Source organism: Balaenoptera physalus (assembly GCF_965194825.1).
Source record: "Balaenoptera physalus genome assembly, chromosome: 2".
NCBI classification, from domain to species: domain Eukaryota; kingdom Metazoa; phylum Chordata; class Mammalia; order Artiodactyla; family Balaenopteridae; genus Balaenoptera; species Balaenoptera physalus.
This window is the reverse complement of record NC_138883.1, coordinates 109,692,379-109,713,124: the sequence shown is the minus strand read 5'-3', so window position 1 is coordinate 109,713,124 and position 20,746 is coordinate 109,692,379. Positions and strand designations below refer to the sequence as shown.

General features: G+C 54.1%; 1 protein-coding gene and 1 long non-coding RNA gene across 6 annotated transcripts; one reads left to right on the top strand and one right to left on the bottom strand.

Annotated features, from left to right (window-relative positions):
- Window positions 1–2,079: 2,079 nt before the first annotated feature.
- LOC309654280 lies at window positions 2,080–9,320 on the bottom strand. Its single transcript, XR_014260108.1, has 3 exons — window positions 9,245–9,320; window positions 4,121–4,516; window positions 2,080–4,014 (listed from the first exon to the last, which is right to left on the bottom strand). It is a non-coding gene; the product is annotated as an uncharacterized lncRNA (long non-coding RNA).
- PIF1 (PIF1 5'-to-3' DNA helicase) lies at window positions 3,903–11,768 on the top strand. 5 transcript variants are annotated; one of them, XM_082446228.1, is made up of 12 exons: window positions 4,516–5,288; window positions 6,151–6,283; window positions 6,365–6,490; window positions 6,609–6,762; window positions 6,854–6,968; window positions 7,043–7,149; window positions 8,367–8,506; window positions 8,874–8,980; window positions 9,682–9,769; window positions 9,926–10,071; window positions 10,693–10,884; window positions 11,097–11,768. In XM_082446228.1, the coding sequence occupies exons 1-12, from the start codon at window positions 4,731–4,733 to the stop codon at window positions 11,154–11,156; spliced, it is 1,926 nt and encodes a 641-aa protein (XP_082302354.1). In that variant the 5' UTR covers window positions 4,516–4,730; the 3' UTR covers window positions 11,157–11,768. The 5 variants fall into 5 exon arrangements, with proteins under 5 accessions (XP_082302352.1, XP_082302354.1, XP_082302351.1 ...); XM_082446226.1 differs by adding an exon at window positions 3,903–3,955 and having other exon boundaries at window positions 4,712–5,288; window positions 6,151–6,490; window positions 10,693–11,768; XM_082446225.1 differs by having other exon boundaries at window positions 10,693–11,768.
- Window positions 11,769–20,746: the final 8,978 nt, after the last annotated feature.

Sequence of the window (20,746 nt, the reverse complement as noted above, 5' to 3'; positions counted from 1 at the left end):
AGCCCGCGTGCCACAACTACTGAAGCCCACTTGCCTAGAGCCCGAGCTCTGCAACAAGAGAAGCCACCGCAATGAGAAGCCCGAGCACCGCAATGAAGAGTATCCCTCGCTCGCTGCAACTAGAGAAAGCCCACGGGCAGCAACGAAGACCCAACAACGAAGACCCAATGCAGCCAAAAATAAATAAATAAATGTATTTAAGAAAAAAAAAAAAAAGGTAAGCATAGGGACTTCCCTAGTGGTCCAGTGGTTAAGACTGCACTCCCAATGCAGGGGACCAGGGTTTGACCCCTGGTCAGGGAACTACAACCCGCCTGCTGCAACTAAGACCCGGCGCAGCCAAATAAATAATTTTTTTAAAAAAAAAGGTAAGCATAAACTCTAGTTAATTCTATGCATGTTGAAGTGTTTGGATGTGAAGTGAACTGTTGTCTGCAACTTTGAAATGAATAACAAAAAATGGATTGACGCTCGGTGCTTTGTGACCACCTAGAGGGGTGGGATAGGGAGGGTGGGAGGGAGACGCAAGAGGGAGGAGATATGGGGATATATGTATATGTATAGCTGATTCGCTTTGTAATAAAGCAGAAACTAACACACACATTGTAAAGCAATTATACTCCAATAAAGATGTTAAAAAAAATGGATTGATGTATGGGGAGATGGATAGATGGTTAGATGTGTTAAAAGAAATACAGCAAAATATTAATTGTAGAATCTTGGTGGTAGGTATATGGTGTTCACTGTGAAAGTCTTTCTATCTTTCTGTATATGTTGGACTGTTTTCAGAATAAAATGTTTGGGGTACCAGGGGCTGAGAGGAGAGAGGAATGGGGAGTTGTCTAATGGTTGTCTAACCATTGTCTAATGGGTACAAAGTACAAAGTTTCTGTTTCAGAATAATGAAACTTTTCTAGAAATAGTGGTGATGGTTATACAACATTTGAATGTACTTAATGGCAATGAATTGTACACGTAAAAGTAGTCAACGTGGTAAATTTTACATTATGTATATTTTACAATTAAAAAAAACTTGAGGGAATTCCCTGGCGGTCCAGGGATTAGGACTCGGGGTTTTCACTGTGGGGGGCGGGTTTCAATCCCTGGTTGGGGAGCTAACATCCTGCAAGCCGAGTGGCGAGGCCAAAAAAAAAAAAATTGAAAACCAAAAGAAAAAAAATGTTGGGGGAAAATTCATGTGGAAGCCTCCATGCTTTCTCTAGAATTGGTCTGGAATACTACACAGAGAGAAGGGAGAAGGTAGCTGACAGTGTGAGTGTACTAGGCCCACTTTGAGCAGAGGGTAGTGGGAAGAGAGAACACAGGCTTTGGAAATAGACAGACATGGGTTCATAATCCCAGCTTTTGCTTTCTAGCTTATGATTGTATTTGTTTCTTATTGCTATAGCTGCTGTAACAAATTATCACATATTTAGTGGCTTAAAACAACACAAATTTATTATCTTGCAGTTCTGGAGGCCTAAAATGTGTCTCACTAGACTAAAATCAAGAGCTGTGTTCCTTCTGGAGAATCTAGAGGGGGAAACCCACTTCCTCACCTTTTCCAGCTTCTAGAAACCTCCTGTATTCTATGGCTTGTCTCATGTCCCTTTCTTCCATTTTCTAGGCCAGCAGTAACATCTTCAAATCAATCTTTCTCTCTCTCTCTGTCTCTCCCTCTTACATATACACATACACACACACACACCTCCGCTTCCTCCTCATCACATCTCCTTCTCTGACTCTCTAGCCTCCCTTATAAGAATCCTAGTTGGGCCTACCCAGACAACCCAGAGTAATCTCCCCATCTCAAGATCCTTAATTTATCACATCTGCAAAGTCCTTTTTGCCATGTAAGGTAACATATTCACAAAAGGAATCTGGGGATTAGGATGCAGACATCTTTGCGGTTTGCGGTGGGCGGGGGCGGGGGGGGTCATTATTCTGCCTACCACAGTGACATTAAAAATTTTCCTGTGCCACTAGTACTCATATGTCAAGACAACACTTAAGAGGAAAAATATTTCTCATGATTTTTTCCTAACAGTTTTATTGAGATATAATTCACATACCATACAATTTAAAGCAAATAATTTAATGCTTTTTAGTATAGTCACAGAGTTGTGCAATCATCACATCTTCATCTTTTTCCATTTTTAAATATGAGGAAACAAAGGCTTGAGACATTAAGGAAACTTGCTTAGAGTAACATCTGACTGGCAGGCCTGGGGCAATGCAGTGGCTGTCAGGAACTGAGATTCCAGTCCAGGGCTGGACTCCCTTCACCGAGTTAGACCAGTCACCTGGGAGCAGTGTGGTGTAGCAGTTAAACTAGCAGGCTTAGACTTGGGTTCAAGGCTTTGTTTTGCTATCTACAAGCTATGTGACATCTGGTAAAACTTCTTGGAGCCTTGGTTTCCTCATTTGAAAAATGGGGGCGGGCTTCCCTGGTGGCACAGTGGTTGAGAATCTGCCTACCAATGTAGGGGACACGGGTTCAAGCCCTGGTCTGGGAAGATCCCACATGCCGCGGAGCAACTAGGCCCGTGTGCCACAACTACTGAGCCTGCGCGTCTGGAGCCTGTGCTCCGCAACAAGAGAGGCCGTGATAGTGAGAGGCCCGCGCACCGCGATGAAGAGCGGCCCCCACTTGCCGCAACTAGAGAAAGCCCTCGCACAGAAACGAAGACCCAACACAGCCAAAAATTAATTAATTAATTAATTAATTTTTAAAAAAAAGAACCTAAAAACCATTAAAAAAAAAAATGGGGCTTCCCTGGTGGCACAGTGGTTGAGAGTCTGCCTGCTAATGCGGGGGACGCGGGTTCGAGCCCTGGTCTGGGAGGATCCCACATGCCGCGGAGAAACTGGGCCCGTGGGCCACAGCTGCTGAGCCTGCGCGTCTGGAGCCTGTGCCCCGCAACGGGAGGGGTCGCGGTGGTGGGGGGCCCGTGCACCGCGATGAGGAGTGGTTCCCGCTTGCTGCGGCTGGAGAGAGCCCTAGCGCAGAAGCGAAGACCCAACACAGCCAAAAATAAATAAATAAATTAATTTAAAAAAACTCTATTAAAAAAAAAAAAGAACCATTAAAATCCCTTATAAAAAAAAAAAGAAAAATGGGGCAATTCAATAAATGAGCAGGCTGACTCACGTGTAAGATGCCTTCTAGCTATGTCATTCCAAGATTTAATAAGGGAGGAAAAAGATAATTAAAAATGAATTCCCTAAGCATTCAGTTCAATGAGAGAGATGCGAATTCCCTGAAGACAGAGGCCCACACACTTCCCTTGTACTCTGAACACCTGGCCACAGGTCTCAAGAGTTCCTCACTCATGGGTCTCAGACGCATGGGAAAGACAAATGCGTAAAATGATGGTTACAGAGACAGGTAAGTGTGGAAAGAGCTGGTGGGGGGCGGGGTGGGCAGCGAGAGCAGTAGGCCGTGGGGTGTGTGTGTGTGTGCGTGTGCGAGGGTTGGGGGGTCTGCCCAGAAATGGGCAAAGGTCCTGTGAGTGTAAACAGAGAGGGATCAGAGGCAGCTCTTCCGCAAGGCCAAGTTCAGCCTTAGTGCGAGGGCTAGAGAGGAGGGAGTGTGTGTTGGAGGCAAGGTTCTGAAAATAAACCTTCAGAGACGCGATTGGTGACACAACACCACGCGCGGCCCAGTTGCAGTCCCCGCCCCCTCCCACCACACCCACTAGTTCGCGACTTGGTATGCTCCGCCACCACAATAAGCCTCCTTCCTCCGGGGTGCTATTGGTACAGCCCAAGCCCCGAGAGTTGAAACCGAAAGACACTCCCGTTGTCACGCCCGCTGTCTCTGATTGGCTGGAAAATTTAAAGATCCGGCCGGTGATAGGGTGATTCTCTACACCCAGTATTTGAAAGTTTCTAGTGTCCTACTTTTGACTGCATGCCGACTTTGCTCAGCTTGTTCGTCCGAGTGCTGGCGCAAGTGAGTGTTCACCCGATCCTAAAGGTGGGAGGCAGAGCGCCTGCTTCTTCAAGGGGTCCCTACCGGGAGGGTGCGTACAAGTGGGTCAGACAGAGGGTGAACCGAAACCCGGCCGCCAGGGTCCTCCGCGATTTCCCTAGCCAAATATTTTCTACCCCATCCCACCTTGGAGATGGGAAGCGCCGGGGCTTCAGAATCACACAAGCCCTGACTCCAACTAGCCGTTGTGGCCTCTCTCAGCCTGTTTTCCACTTCTGTACACGGGGAATAGTGAGACCTGCTTGGCTGCATATAAGCCAGTGAACGTACCTGGAAGACAGAGGGCGCTGATTACCTGCTGAGTGCCCTGAGTACGGAGCTCAGTACCCTGTTTACCTCCACACGTGAGAGTCCCCTGCTTCCTGGGGAGAAGACTCAGGATTCTCGTGTCCGCCCTGGGTCTCTTGGAAGCAGGCTTCTTTTCTGCTCAGGGGATCCCTTGTTCTGTGGCCCTTGTCGGACAGCCGAGGTTCCCCAACCCTGCGTGCACTTGACGCTGCCCATCCGCCGCTCTGGAAATTACTGTGTAGGAGAGTAATTTCTAAGAGAATTTCCGGTTCGCCCCAGGACCCTTTTACCTTCTCCGTGAACTCTTTGTGTTACCAGTGACAGCCCCGGGACCCTTTGTGGCTATGACCCGGCTCCCCGTCCTGACCTCTATACCACCTATGATGTCCCCTGAGTCCCCGTGACCCCTGCGCTCCGGTCTTTTTGCAGACCTGCAGGGTTGGTGGCGATGCTGTCGGGCACCGAGGCAGCGGCAGCGGAATGCGCGGACGCGGAGCTGCGGTGCCGTGTTGCTGTGGAGGAGTTGAGCCCGGGCGGGCAGCCGCGAAGGCGCCAGGCCCTACGCACCGCGGAGCTGAGACTGGGTCGTAACGAGCGCCGCGAGTTGATGCTGAGGCTGCAGGCGCCCGGGCCCGCGGGGCGGCCGCGGTGCTTTCCCCTGCGCGCCGCGCGCCTCTTCACGCGCTTCGCCGCGTCCGGGCGCAGCACTCTTCGGCTTCCAGCCGACGGCGCTCCCCGGACCGGCGCCGTGCAGCTGCTGCTCTCCGACTGCCCCCCTGACCGCCTGCGCCGCTTCCTGCGCACTCTGCGCCTCAAGCTGGCCGCGGCCCCGGGTCCCGGGCCGGCCTCCGCCCGCACGCAGCTGCTTGGCCCGCGGCCCCGCGACTTCGTCACCATCAGCCCGGTGCAGCCCGAGGAGCTGCGGCGCGCGGCGGCCACTTGTGTCACGGACTCCACGCCGGTGAAGCAGCCCACGGAGCCCCGGTCGGGGGCCAAGCCCAGCACCGTGAGGGCAGGAAAGGGGGGACGCCTTGGGGAGTGGGTGTGCCACGGAGACGGAAGAGACTGAGAAAGCCCAAGTTTGGGGGGAAGATGGTGGCGGTGTTCGAGATGGCTACTGGTTATCCCAGACGAGATGCTCATCAGACTTCTGAGAATGACAGGAATATGGGAATTGTGCATGTGTTTCTCATGGTGCAATCCCTGAGACTGAGTAACGAGACTAGGAAAAGGGGGCCAAGGTCACATTAAAAGAGAAAGCAGAGAAGGTGCTTCAGAAGAAGAGTGGGAACTTGGTCGCCCTGGAGGAGGAGAGGAGGTTTTGGAGAGAACGAAGCGGTCAGCTGTGTAGGGGCAGAGCCAACGGGTCCAATCAGATAGGGGGACAAAGCCTGGTGGGTCTGACAGTGTTCGGGAACTGGAACAGATGGATCACAGACCACAGAGGTTTGAGACAAGCTGGTGAGAAGACGGAGATGCGGCAAGAAGGGGCCCTGGCTAGGCAGGGTTTTCCTTGGGTGTTTTGAGGCAAGAGAGACACATCTGTGACAGGAAGGGTAGTGAGAAGGAAGGATGGGTAAGAGAACCAGGAGAGTTAGGGAACCCAGGGGAGAAAGCTGAAGGAGAATCTGGACCTGCACACTGGGGTCTTCAGGGCACCAAGAGTCAGTGGAGATCCAGCCTCGGTCCCCTCCTCAAGGAGAGACCTGGACCCCTGTGGTTACTGGCAAGATCTCCAAGTGAACCAAGGCTGCCCAAGGGCTCCAAGGAGAGAAGCCAGCAGAGACACAAAGGGCTACCAGGCCAAGAAGGGAGGGGGCAATGTCTAGGGAATGTGGGGAGGCCCTGAGACAGCCCTATCCCCCCAGGAAGTCCGAAGGTGGCCCCTGCCTGTGAAGAAGCTGAGCTTGCCCCCCACCAAACCACAGCTTTCCAGGGAACAGGCTGCTGTGCTGAGGGTTGTCCTGAAAGGCCAGAGCATTTTCTTCACTGGGAGTGCAGGTAGTGGGGGGCAGAGTGGGTGTGGGGAGAACAGTGGTGTGCTAGGATGGAGAAGTGGCCCTGACTTTGCCCTCTGCCCAGGGACGGGGAAATCTTATCTGCTGAAGCGTATCCTGGGCTCACTGCCTCCCACAGGCACTGTGGCCACTGCCAGCACTGGGGTGGCAGCCTGCCACATCGGGGGTACTACCCTCCATGCCTTTGCAGGTAAGTGAGAGCCTCTGGGGCTTAAGCTGGGAGCAAGCCAGGCAGGTGGGAAGAGAGGGGAGGTCAGGGTTGAGACAGGGCTGGGATCTCAGCCCAGGCTGAATAGTGTCACTCACAGGCATTGGCTCGGGCCACGCTCCCCTGGCCCACTGTGTGGCCCTGGCCCAGCGGCCAGGTGTGCGGCAGGGCTGGCTGAACTGCCAGCGGCTAGTCATTGATGAGATCTCCATGGTGGAAGCGGACCTATTTGACAAGCTGGAGGCCGTGGCCAGGTCAGTATGGGCAGTGAGGACTGGGTTCTGGTGGTCTTCCATGTGGAACTCGCTCACCCCAGCGCCTAAAGCACCCCATGCTCCTCTCCAGAGCTGTCCGGCAGCAGAACAAGCCATTCGGAGGGATCCAGCTTATCATCTGCGGGGACTTCCTGCAGCTGCCGCCTGTAACCAAGGGATCCCAGCCCCCGCAGTTCTGCTTCCAGGTAGCACTCACCCTCTGGCCCTAACCCCCATGGAGGTCTGCTCTGCTCCCTGACGCCCCACTTGCCCCCACCAGGCCAAGAGCTGGAGGAGATGTGTCCCAGTGACCCTGGAGCTGACAGAGGTGTGGAGGCAGACGGACGAGACCTTCATCTCTCTGCTGCAAGCTGTGCGGCTGGGCAGGTGGGCCCTGGGGAACAGAGAAGGGGCCATGGGATGCGGATCCAAGAGTGGGTCAGAGAGGAGCACAGGAACCCAGAGAAGGGGGAGAAATACTTCATGGCCCCATTGGGGATGGTCACTCTGTGAGCACTGGGGCCCAGCCTCCCCCAGGGCTGGGTCCCTAACATCCAGCACAGGGCCTGGCACAGAGTACATCTCAGGGAATTATGGGCAGATGGAGACACAAGAGTTATTCAGAGTTGTTAACACTCCCATTTTACAGATGCAGAAACTGGGGTTCAAAGAGGTGAAGTGACTTGCTCAAAGTCATGGCTAGTAAGTGGCTGAGCTGGGATTTGAACTCAGGTCTGACTCTAAAACCCAAGTTCCTTGTACTCTTAGAGCCTGTGCGGCCACTTGGTGGGGGAGAGGAGGTTGCAGACGTGATCCCACCCCAGCTAGGACAAAAGATTGAAATGCTACAGGTACTCTAACTTGGGAGTGGAAAGGAGGCCAGGAGGGCAGAAGATATGGACCGCAGCTGGGTCTTGAGACCCAGGTCAGATTGGGATGGGATGAAGGAAGCAGGTGGTGGTGGTGAGGGGCTTTCTATGCCTGGGGACAGGAGGCAGGTAGGAAGGTGCACAGCATACACCAGCAAGTGTGGGGGACCAGAGAAAGGCTGAGTGGCAGAGCAGTGAGAGGTGTTCCCAAGTTCTTCCTCCTCCTCTCACTTGAGTTGCTGCAGCACCCAGGCTTCCCCTGGAGGAAGGCTTGAAGTGGGGAAAATAGAAACACAGGCTAGATTTTTTTTTCCCCTACGGCAGGAGGCAAGGGGCTAGAAAATTGTAGCTTGGAGGCCAACCTGATTATAGGGTACCAGTATTACAGGGTATCAACAGCAGAGCCTCACCTCGGTCTCTAAATCTCTGGCCTATGCTCACTCATCATATCTAACTTCCTCAGGAGAGCGGCTAGCTCCAACCTGGGGACAGACACAGGGAAGGGCGCCTGCCCATGATCACAGCCAAGCACCACCCCCGTGCTCATTCTCCATGTCTGGGGTCCAAGTGAGGAAGGAACAAGTTGGCCAGCTTGGGGAACCAGCAAATCTTGCCCTGGTGCCCCATCCAGTCCCCAAGCCTGGTCCATGACCTGCTGCATGGGCCATGTCACCCACGTGCCCCGCCTTCCCTGGTGTTCAGGTAGGCTCTACCCTGATAGCCTGGCCTCCGCAGGTGCTCAGATGAGGTCACCCGCCAGCTCCGGGCTACGGCTGCCCACAGGGTGGGGCGAGATGGGATTGTGGCCACGAGGCTCTGCACCCACCAGGATGATGTGGCCCTTACCAACGAGAGGCAGCTGCAGAAACTACCAGGTGAGCAGGGAGCTGGGGCTGGGCCAGACCAGCTGGGAGAGGCCATCAGGCAGGCATGGCCCCCCCAGGCAGCCTGGGCCCTTGGTGTCATTTAGATATCTCGGTCCCAGCCTCTGTGACCATAAAGTCCCTTACATTTGCAGGTGTAATTGTGACTTTGAGAGATGTGACCTTTCCTGGGTCAAAGTCATTCAGCCAGTAAACACTAAAAATGAGACTTGAACCCAGGCCTCTGATTTCAAAGCCCCAGCTAGGTTTGAGCTGTGCTCACTACCTCTCCCCATGCCCTAGTCTAATATGTGTTTTTTTGGAAATTGAGCCACGAGTCAGTGACTTGTAATCTGTTTGCCCAACTCTCTTTTCCCAGGTGAGGTACACAGCTTTGAGGCCATGGACAGTGACCCTGAGCAAGCCCGGACCCTGGATGCCCAGTGTCCCGTCAGCCAGCTCCTTCAGCTAAAGCTGGGGGCTCAGGTGAGTGGGAAGCAGGGCCCAGACCCTGGGAGCATCGGCCTCCCTGGTCCTTGCCCCTCTGCACAGGCTGCTCCACAGCCAGAGGGCCCAGCTGTGACCACAGCAAACTTCTTCCCTCCTGTTCCCAGCCACCTTCCTGTCTTCCGTTTTCCACTGCCCTCCTCTTCCTCCACCTGAAGCTCCAAGCAGTGTTGCTTTAGACAAATCCCTTTCCTTTGCTGAAGCTGGGTTTCCCCATCTCTAAATTCAGAGTAAAACACCTACCGCACTCAGTTGTCTTCTGTAGTGGACCCTCCACTGTGAGCCTCCTCCTTCCTTCCACAATGGCGAGGGTGGGATCCTTTTCTCAGGTTCCAAAGGGCACCTAGGGGGAAATGCAGGCACAGTGGTTGGAAGAGGGCTATCCCTCAGGATTGAGGTCCATACGCATTCCCTGTAATAGACATGGTCATTGTGCCCTGTCACCTTATTGTTCTTTACCCCCTCCTTCTGAGGCAAACTGAGCAAATGTCATTGCCCTTTGACACAAGGGGAAACTGAGACCTAAGGAAATAAAGCAGTTTGTCGCAGGGGCCCCAGCAGACTCAGTGCCCCTCTGTGACAGACCCCAGCCTCAGAGATCCGCCGAAGCGACCCCTGGAGCTGAGGCCAGGCGTAGGGATGCCCTGCTGTCCATGCCTCCGGTTTTCCTTCTCTCGCAGGTGATGCTGGTGAAGAACTTGGCAGTGTCTCGGGGCCTGGTAAATGGTGCCCGAGGGGTGGTAGTTGGGTTCGAAGCCGAGGGGAGAGGTAAGTGATAGGGGAGCAGTCCTACTGCTCGGGTTTGCAGCAGGGTCCTGGGGTTAGTGTGCAGAGGAAAAGGCTAGCATGGAAAGGTGAGGCCTGTCCTCACCTCGGAGCCCTGAAGCGGGACTGAAAGGTGGGACTTCTCCACGCCTCCCTCAGGGCTGCCCCAGGTGCGGTTCCTGTGTGGAGTCACCGAGGTCATCCGTGCTGACCGCTGGATGGTGCAGGCCACTGGGGGCCGGCTTCTCAGCCGGCAGCAGCTGCCCCTTCAGCTGGCCTGGGCCATATCCATCCACAAGAGCCAGGTGAGTGTGGGGATGGGGGCAGGATAGGCCTGGGGCATGTTGAAGGGTGGGGGGTCTTAGAGGCTTTGTGAGGGTTGAACTTGCCCTGGATGGAAAGTTCCAGACCAGCTGTAGAATAAACCTTTCTTTAGTGCATTTCCCATCCCACTTCCTCTCTCTTTCCTGGACACATACACTTCCCCTCTGTCATCTCGGGCCCTGCCATTTTCTGAGCCACCATTGGATATGTTAATTTTAACATATTACGACAACTGTAGGAGGTATAGTTGTAATAATCATTCCTGTTTTACAGAAGAGGAAAAGAAGGCTCAGAGAGGTTAAGTAACTTGTCCAAGGTCACACAGCTAGTGCCCTGCGGAGCCAAGATTCATTTCCATGACTGTCTGACCCAGACCTGAGCTCTTTCCTTTCACCCTTATCCCTCTACTCTTATCTTGGATCTGTATTTCCTGGACACCCCCCTACTCAGACACCCATCATCCTGTCTCTCTCTGACTCAGAATCTCTGGACTGGGCAAGGAGATCAGGGGCAATAGCTGGGCTGGTGGAGGTGGGGTCAGGTTCTTGGGCACAGGTGAATTCAGGCTGAGCTGGCTCCAGCCCTGTCCCTCTATCCCCCAGGGCATGTCCCTGGATTGCGTGGAGATCTCTCTGGGCCGTGTGTTTGCCAGCGGCCAGGCCTATGTGGCCCTTTCCCGGGCCCGCAGCCTGCAGGGCCTGTGTGTGTTGGACTTTGACCCCATGGTGGTTCGCTGTGACCCCCGTGTGCTGAGCTTCTATGCTACCCTGTGGCAGGACAGGGGCCTCAGCCTGGTAAGAGGGAGTCACCCAATGGTGACTGCCATGTGGCCATGGGCAGCCTGGGAGCTAGGACAGAGGGAAGGCCAAAGGACCATGGGGAGGGGGTGGCAGAGCCTCCTCTGGCTCCGTTGGCAGCAGGGGCAAGAGGAAGGAGATGCTGGCCCCCAGGCTATGACTCGGGGGTGGCACAAGCCCGTGACTGGGTTTCTCTGGCTCTGATATAGGAGTCCCCAGATGACGATGAGGCAGCCTCAGACCAGGAGAACGTGGACCCGAACCTTTGATCTGCAAAGAGAAGACGAAGGGTGGTCTCCCCCTCTTCCTGCTCCCTGGTGGGCCAGGCCCCAGGGGATACCTGGGGGAGGGTAGTGAATGTCCCTTTCTCCCTTCATCAGGGGCTCTCAGCCTCCTGGCAGGGCTCAGGAGAGAGTGCATCCCATCCATTTGCCAGCTGTGCCTCAGTTTTTCCCCTTGCCCTGGGTGAGCTGCTTCCAGGGTCAGGAGTTGGCAATGGGCCTGCAGTGGTAGCTGGTGTTATAGGACAGAGCTCTCTGCGAGGGGCTGGCCACAGGGCCACACGGTTGTGAATGCCGCTCCCTTTAGGCTGCAGAGAGGAGAGGTGGCAGGTCCTCCAGGAGCAGGAACAGGCTGTAGGGGTCCTGGCAGGGGACTCAGGTCCCAAGCAGAGAAGGGAACCTGGGGGGGATCTTCACAGCTAGACCCAGCCCAGCACAAGCCAGGACAAACACCCTCCTGTGCCTAACCTGAGAACATGCACTGCAAACTGTGTGTCTATATCTTACGCTGCTCTTTCGGTGAAGAAATCGTGTGTAGGAGTATTGAAATGGATGTTCTCAGACTGTATTTATTTTGGACAAATAAACCTGTAAACCGTGTGAGGACTGTGAGTTGAGTCTTATGCTCCCTTTAAGAACCCCTACCTGGGGCACTGGCTGACCCTTTCCGGGGTGCTACCCCTACCCCACCCCGCATACCTGGTCACGCAGAGGTGTCTGTTAACGCCTTGATGGCTGAGCTCAGAGCGCCCTTATATGAGGTTTTGTTAGTATCACTGGCTATTTGGCAAAGCTGAGTTACCTGAGGTTGGTGACTCATAGCGAATCGCCGTCACCCAACAGTCTGACAAGGACACACTAGAGAATTCACACAGTGGGAAATGGGCCTGTCACAATGTCCAAATGCTGGGGGCCTCGGTTGAAACTTTCTCACTTTGTGCCTTGCTGGGGCTCCAGCTTGGATGTTCTGATCATCATAGCTTCAGTTGATCAAAAAGCCTGTTGGAAATTGCTCAGGGGCCCTCATAGGCTGGCAGAGACTATTAAGGTTCACTGCTATGAGTGAAAAGGTATCAGTTCTGGCTGATAAATACAGGTTATAGTGGAAGCGTGCATTGACAGCTCTAGAGAGCAATGGTTACTTAAATGTAAAATTGCCAATGGTGGGAGACCTCAAGAAGGTGGAAACCATGCTGGTTGCTAGGGGACATGAAATCTCGGGTGCTTGAAGGTGTTTATCCTTGTCTCCCAAAAGCCAGCAGAGGCTCCAGCACACAAAGATTGGGTGCTCAGGGAGTGTCTGCTTAAATGGGGGCTCAGTGCCATGGTGTTTCAGAGGGGCTACAGGGCCTCAGACCTTCACGGTGGGCTTCGTGGAGGAGGCACAGCCTGTGGAGAATTTGACTGATGGTTATAGATCGGGGAGAGACCTGGCTTTCCATCCTGATTTTACCACTCACCAGCTGTGCAACTTTAGGCATGTTACACAACCTCTCTGAGAGGGTTTCCTTACCTATATAGTGCAGGTGGTAACTGACATCCACATAGGTTTGTTGGGAGAAAGGCCAGCCACATGGCAGGAGGTCAATCAGTAGCTGTTATTAACATTTATGGGACTTCCCTGGTGGCGCAGTGGTTTAGAATCCGCCTGCCAATGCAGGGGACACGGGTTCGAGCCCTGGTCCAGGAAGATCCCACATGCCGCGGAGCAACTAAGCCCGTGCGCCACAACTACTGAGCCCGCATGCTGCAACTACTAAAGCCCATGCGCCTAGAGCCCGTGCTCCACAAGAGAAGCTACCGCAATGAGAAGCCCACGCACTGCAACAAAGAGTAGCCCCTGCTTGCCACAACTAGAGAAAGCCCACATGCAGCAACGGAGACCCAATGCAGCCAAAATAAATGAAATTTATGATGACTAATGGTTATCATCACCGTGGTGTCCGTAGAGCACAGTCCTGCCTGTTCCTACACTGGCTCCTTTAGCAAACAAGATGTGGGGTCTTAGAGGGGTGCCAGCCGGGCCCCCTGGATGACCCCTGCCTGTCTTGTACTTGCCACCACCCTTCCTGACCCTGAGGAGTCAGTTATTTTTCTGTGGCATGAACCCTTTCCTCTGCCCCAAATACAAGACAGTCTTAGGAGAAGCCAAGCCCATCAGGGTGACCCCACAAACACAAGTGGGCAACCATGGGGGCTTTTAAATGTGATAAGGACAGACAGAACCAAGAAAACATCCTCAGTAATATCCTGTCACACTGGGATAAAGGAGACTTCCTGCCCGTCTTGTGTGTTCATTTATTCATTCATTCATTCCACAAATATTTATCCAGGTGCTGGCTAGACACTGGAGACCCCACAGTAGCAAGAGACCTGGCTTAGATGTCTTCGTGCACCAAAGCACTGAGCACAATTACTTTAGAAAGGAGACACTTCATAAAATGTTTGATATTTAAAGAATTCAGGGACAGTGCCATCCCCTGAGAGGTGGGGATTTTTACTCCCATTTTGCAGAGGAGGTAGCTGAGGCCTGGGGAGCTAGGCAGTGGCAGAGCTGGAACTGGAACCCTGTGCCCTCCACTTGGTGTTCACCGAGCTGTCCAAAGGGAGTGAGAGGTGGGGTTGAGACAGAGGGACTGGTGGAGGGCCCACCTTCACCCTACCCTCAGTCGGAGGCCACGGGAGGGTTTAGCGAGGCATGACATGCTCCTTTCTGAGATCCTGGCACAGTTTTCTCACCCCTACAGGGCCAATGGTGGTGCTCAGACCCCTGCATCCCAGAGCAGTGGGCCTCCTGCTCCTCAAGCACCACACACCAGGCACCACTAGGTGGCGCCAAGTGGTCATTTGGTCTCTGCCCAGAGACCTGTCGGGTCCTTTGTCTTCCAGTCTCTGTGCCTGGGTGGGCCACCTCAGGACCTGGGGCGGCCAGTAGGCATAGGGAAGCTTCTTTGTTGAGAAGCTAGTACCAGGTATCTGTTGAGTGTCTCATGGTTTGAGTTCATTAGCCCCCTTGTTTTTCCACAATAACCCCAAGAGGAGAGTGGGACATTATCCCCACCTTATGGGGAAGGGAAACTAATCCCTTGTAAGGTTAGGTGACTTGGCCAAGGTCACACTGCAAGCTGGGTCTGGAACCCAAGTCCCAGGGTCCTGGGATTTTTGCAAGGTCAGCAGAGGGCACTGAAGCCAGATACTGGCTCCACCACTTGCTGTGTCACCTTGGACATGCTGCCTAAAACCTCAACCCAAATTTCATCGTTAGCCATGGACTTAGGAAAGGTAAAGAGCTGGGGTGGGGACAGACATGTGGTAAACCCTCATGGTTAGCTCCTATTGGCCTTTATTGCACTTACCTGAAGAGGCCACCCTGCAACCCTCCTCATCTCTCTCTCCCCCTGTCCCCCAGCCTCTAGGGTGGCCAGAGAATAACAAAGAGAATTAGCAGGAGCCCAGAGTAAAGACTCTCTTTCAGTCTTCCCTCCTGGAGGACCCAGGCTGTGCCCAGCCTCTAAAGGGAAGGGGAGAATGAGGTCTTGTCTCCTCTCCTTCCCAAAACAAACTTGAGTCCCAGCCCTGATGGGTGACTGTGTGTATCATAACTGCCCCTCTTCTCGCCTCTGTCCACCTTCTTATCTGAGCGTCTTTGATGACTCTACGAGGGGGATCTTTAGACCTAGTTTACAGAGGAGGCTCACAGAAGGTGGGCAGCTCAAGGTCACAGGGCTGTAAATGGCAGAGCCAGGATGGCACCCAGGTGTCTGAAGCCTCACCTTGGTGTTCAGGACCTTCGCAAAAAGGAGGAAGCAGGCGCTGCTTCCTTTCCCCTAGCTTTGTCCCTGAAACCCCACACTCAAGACTCCATTTCTTTAGGATTCCAAGAGCATCGCCTGCTGAGACATAAATAGCTGGGAGGGGATGAGATGGAAGGGGAGGGGCTTGGTAGGAGACCCTGAATGGGGCAGCGAACCCGGGTGCCAGACTAGCCCTGCGGGGAGGAGGCTGACAGTCAGCCCGCCTTCCACTCCTTGGACTCCCACCACCTCCAGCTCCCTCCTTCAGCCTCGCAGCCTCCCGGCAGATGCCCGCCCCAGGGGTGCCCCCTCACTCCCCTCCCCCAGCTGGTGTTGGGTTCAGTAAGCAGAGCCCCAGCTCACCTGGGAAGGTGTCGAGTGAGGAGGGCGTCCAGTTACAAGCTGGGGCTGGGAGGGCAAGCAGGGGCAACCCAGGGGCAGAAGCCAAAGGCCTGGAACCTGGTGGTGGGGGTAGGTGTGGGGGGGGGGCCTCAAGGCCTACCCCCCAACCCTGCAGGAGCCCCATCCGTGCTGCAGGAGGCCCCAGCTCCTGGGGGCTGAAGCAGAAAGACCATGGCATCCTCCTCAGATGCCACTTGGCAGCTAGCACACCCGTCAGTTCCCTAAGCTAGGCCTCAGTTTCCCCATCCTCAGAATGGGGGTAGGGTGGGAATAAGCCCTGTGTAACCGATCCACCACAGCCCAGGACTAATCTGGGTAAACTGTGAAGGGCTGTGCACACCCTTAGGGAGGGTGTTCTCCTCTCTGTTCAGCTCCAGTCCTTTCTCTCCAACACCCAGGGTGGCCTCCTCCCCCGCCCTGCACCCTGGGCCCTGGCACAGCACTCCATGCCTATTTAAGGCAAATCTCCTGATCTCCTTTTAAATAACATTCACTCCTTGTTGTGGAACAGACAAGCAGGGCCTGAGCTTAGAAAAAGGGGAGGGAGTTGCAAATATCCCATCAGAGAGTGGGGGGAACGGGAGACACGGTGGTGAAGCAGGTATGGGAGGGTCCTTGCACTCCCCACCCCAGCCTCCCATTTGGTCCCCTCACTGCACAGGCCCTGGATTGGCTCCAACCCCTTTAGAGGGACTGGGGCACTCCCAGAAGGTTTCCTGTAGCCCCAGGGACTGTGGTGGTGTGGGAGACTGAGGAATAATGCCACTCCCAAGGCCTGGGGGGTGGCGTGCTTGGGTGAAGAAGTGGCATTTGACCAGCAAGGGGAGTGGGAGGGTCTGGGGTAAGACTGACATCTGATCTCACAGCCTGCCCATTAAGGATGAAACAACTGCTATTTGCTTCTAGAATCAGAGGCTCAGAGAGGACTAGAGACCAGCCCAGGGCCACAAAACTAGTGAGTGGAAAGGTCTGAAATCTAGGCCTGGCCCTGCTCCAAATTTATGCTTTCTGCCCCTCCATGCCAGGTCTCCTTGTGTCTGGGGCTGTATGTGACACCAGACAGTGACTCATCAGGGACCAGGCATCATTCAAAGTCCCCCACATGGGACTTCCCTGGAGGCACAGTGGTTGGGAATCCACCTGCCAATGCAGGGGACACGGGTTCGAGCCCTGGTCTGGGAAGATCCCACATGCCGCGGAGCAACTAAGCCCGTGCGCCACAACTACTGAGTCTGCGCTCTAGAGCCCACATGCCACAACTACTGAAGCCCAGGTGCCTAGAGCCCGTGCTCCCAACAAGAGAAGCCACCGCAATGAGAAGCCTGTGCACCGCAACAAAAAGTAGCCCCCGCTCGCCGCAACTAGAGAAAGCCCGCGCGCAGCAACGAAGACCCAACGCAGCCAAAAATAAATACATAAAAAATAAAATTAAAAAAACAAAAACAAAAACCAAATCCCCCCACACACTCTTCCTGCCTGCATAGCTCCCAGGCAGGGACCCTGACTCCGCTTCTGCCTCCCTCTCCTTTTCTCCAGGCCAACCACACCTCTCCTTCCCCTCCTCCCGGGTTCCTGGCCCAGGCATCCCCCTGCTTCTGGCCCGGCCCCCAGATTAGCTCACCTTAACTTGGTCACATACTCAGAAACTTACAGCCAGAAAGTGGCATGTCCCACACTCCTCTGAAGGAGTGAAGCAGTGAGGCTAGGCTCCTTCCCACTGCAGGACCCCTGCAGGGCCCTTCCCAGCCACTCTGTTCTTCCCACCACGTGAGGCCCGGAGGCCCTCCCTCTCCTGCTTCCTTCTCTCCCTCTTTCCCCCAGGTGTCCTGGCCGCCTCCCCAGCCTCCCATCTCAGAGTGGCTAATCCCCCTGTGGTCCTCACATGACGGAGACGCCCTCTCTGGGGTTCAAAAGGAGAGGGTCAGGGATCCTTTACAGATCACGTTGCCTCCTCAGGCATGTGAGCCCCAAGAGGCCAGCCCCACCCGCATGTCGGTGTCATGCTGGACTAGGGGGTGGGGGACCAGAGTGAGGAAGAAGCCCTAGCCTTGTCTTCCTCTGGGCACATAGAGCAGATAGGGGCCAAAGCGGTCAGCTGGTCCAATGGCCTCATTTCACAGATGAGCAACTGTGGCCCAGGGAAGAGGAGGAGAGGCCCCGGGGGCTCACAGTGAGACAGAAGCTGATCTGGGTCTTACTGGGACCCCTGGTACCCTCAGGTGGGGCTTGATCCCAGGGGAAGAAGGGTCAATTATAGGAGGAAACTCAGCTCAGTGTTTAGTCGGGGTGGGGTGTCCTTGAACTTTTCAGGGTCTTTCTAGCTTGGCTCTACCTTTTACCTCTTGTTTGCCCTTGGACAATCCCCTTTCCCTCTTTGGGCCTCAGTTTTCTTGTGTAAAACAAGTGGGTTGGGTAGATGGTCTTTAAGATCCCTTACTGTTTACATCTTCTGCACCTCCCATCAGCCCAGTCCCATCCCCCAGGCCTTTCCAGCTCTCGCCCAGGCCCAGGTCTGCCTCACAGCCCCTCAAGAGTGCTCCAACAGGGAATTCCCTGGTGGTCCAGTGGTTGGGACTTGGCACTTCCACGGCAGGGGGTGCGGGTTCCATCCCTGGTCGGGGAACTAAGATCCCGCATGCTATGCGGCATGGCCAAAAAAAAAAAGATTGCTCCAATAGCCTCTACACTGTCTCTGGCCTCCACTCTCGTCCCCTGCAATAAGCTGCCCCAGACATTGCCCAGGTAACCTACTGATGCTTAGTAATCTCCCATGGCCCTCCATGGCTTCCCTAAGAATAATCCAACTCATCACCTGGCATTCAGCACATCCCACCCGCAGTCTTGGACCCTGGGCTCAGTTTCTTCATCTACCAAGCACTAACGGCCCCTCACTTAGGGACTGTGGTGTGGACACATAGTGGGGCGCAGGCCAGGAGCCCAGGAAAGGCGGGATGGCCTGAGTGGCACTCAGGGCTTCTCTGTGCTGAAAAGGCTGCCCATGCCACCCCCACTCCTTCATCCAAATTGGTGAGGTGCTCCAAGGCTGGTTCAAGCTCCATCCCCTCCTAGAGAGGCCAGGCCCCCTGGGTGGCCCCATCAGAGTGACCTTGCCCATGTGGAGCTCCCACGGGGCCAGATTCACTCACCTGCCTGTATCTGCAGCTCCCGCCATCCTGTGGGGAATGTACAACTGGCCGCTCCGGGAGAACCAGCTGGCAGGCACTTGCTGAGTGAACCCTTGGGTCTGTGGGCTCCTGCCCAACCCCCTCTCCTTCCCCCAGGGCGGTGTTTTTAACATGGGATTTTCTTTGACTCTCAGAGACTTCCTCACTGCCAACTCCACAAGCTCATAGCTGGGTCTCGGGGCAGACTCTCAGCTGGAGGTTTTAGACCCTGTCTTGCCCTGATCCAGTGACTGGCCAAATGGACTCTCAGAAACCTTCCCCAAAGGCCCAGGAAGGAGTAGCTGGCAGGAAATACCACTTACTAGAAGAGAATGCTAAGGGAAGAGAAGCCAGGACCTAGAAGCTTGGAGACCTCCCACCCTGGGGTCTGAACACTGCTTCAGCCACTTACTAGTTTCAGGGTCTTGGGAAAATTACCTAATGTCTCTGAGCCTCAGTTCCCTCATTGGGAATAATAACAATTTCATCCTATGATGAGAGAATTAGATGATGCACGCAAAGTGCTGAGCTCATGGCTTGCCACTTCGTAAATGCTCACAAAATGGTAGCTATAATCCTTATTGAGGACAGATGGATCAAGGCCCCCAGCTGAGGGGGTGCAGGCTGTTGGTTGTTCAGCCAGAGGTAGGCAGCTGGTTAGTAGCTAGAATACAAACACAGAGTCCCAAGCCTGGTGCTAAGCAGTCTACATACATCCTCTCATTTAAACAGTCCCTTCCTCTGTCAAAAGTAGGGGTTTGGAACAGAAATTTCCTAAGGCTCAGCGAGTACTTGTAGAAGGTCTGCAGTTTACAAAGTACTATTTACTTTATAGAGCCAACCTCTAATCCTGTGAGCCTTCTAATAGTTGTCAACGGTCACACAACTAGATCTGGGACTAGAACCAGGGGATGGCTCCATCTTTCCCCAGAGGCTGGTGGCAGACACTCTGAGGGGCTTGGTGAGGCCCGAAATCCCCACCAAGGGCCTAGGGTGGGACAGGGGCTTTGAAGACAACAGTGTCACGGAAGCTTAGCTCTGGCTCCTGCCCAGCATCTGGTTCTGTGCTGGGCGGAGGCCTGGGTCTGCAACTCATCAGCCCCACCTGTCAGCCCTCCCAGGCCGGCACGTGGGGCCTTGGGTTATCACTAACGAGAGCGGGGCTGAGGGGGGCCTCAGTTCAGGGGCCTGGTCTCCCTTCCTTGCTGGGCACCTTCAGGCAGGGAGCTGTGTTCCCATCGGCCAAGCACCTCCAAGTTGACTGCGCTCTGTTATATGACAGGCACCCTGAAATATGCAAAGACTGCACTCATTCAATAAATATTTATTGAACACTGACAGTGTGCCTGGCCCTGAGCTGGCTGTGGGGAATTGGACAAAAATTCCTGCCTACATTCTAGTAAAAGAAGCTGTAAAGGAAAGCATAAGTGTGATGGAAATAAAAGAGAGCAATTAACTTTACACAGGTTAGTCTGAGAAGGCCGCTGAGGGAGGGAAGTACAGCTAGAAAGAGCAGTCTGGACAGAGAAGAGGGCCCATGCAAAGGCCCTGAGATAGGTAAATTTGGAGTGTTTGGAGATCAGCAAGCCTGGTGTGAGGTGGGCACACAGCAAGCTTGCCCTCAATAAATGCCAGCTGAACAAATCAACCAATGATCATAAGGATTTCTGCATCCAGCTGAGATGGAGTAACAGGGACTGGATTTACATCCTCACCTAAGACAACTAAAATACCCCACAAAATATACGAAACGGTGGTTCTCAAGACATTGGATGCCAGACAGGGAAAAATAGTGACTTCTGGGAGTAAGGAAATAAATGAGGTGAGCCCTATAAATGCCCCACCTCACTGCCTGAAGAAAGTTTCCAGACCAGAGCGCAGCGAGAGGAAGGCAGGTGAAGTCTGGTAGCCTCCCCACACTGAGAGGACACTGAAAAGCTGGGAGTACCGAACACAAGGCAGAGAACCAAAAGGGCAAGAGCTGCACACAGAGAGCTCTAGAGCTCTACACAGGGTACCTCTGCAGTAATTCTGCTCAGTGCATGCATGTGAGGAAACCACCAGAAAGCACGGTAAGCACCTCCCAAAAGGATGAGAGAGAAAAATCCTTGGAGCTCACAGAGAGCTGCGAATAGTGTTGGTTCCCACAAACCAGAGTAGAAACCGCACAATTAATGGGACACTGAGTAGAGCCAGCGTCAGAAGAGTTTTTGGCTCA

Coding starts and splice junctions, on each gene's coding strand:
- PIF1 (XM_082446226.1), top strand. CDS start 4,731: ATGCTGTCGGGCACCGAGGCAGCGGCAGCGGAATGCGCGGACGCGGAG. Junction 5,289..6,150: donor CGGGGGCCAAGCCCAGCACC/GTGAGGGCAGGA, acceptor CTATCCCCCCAG/GAAGTCCGAAGGTGGCCCCT. Junction 10,072..10,692: donor TATCCATCCACAAGAGCCAG/GTGAGTGTGGGG, acceptor TCTATCCCCCAG/GGCATGTCCCTGGATTGCGT.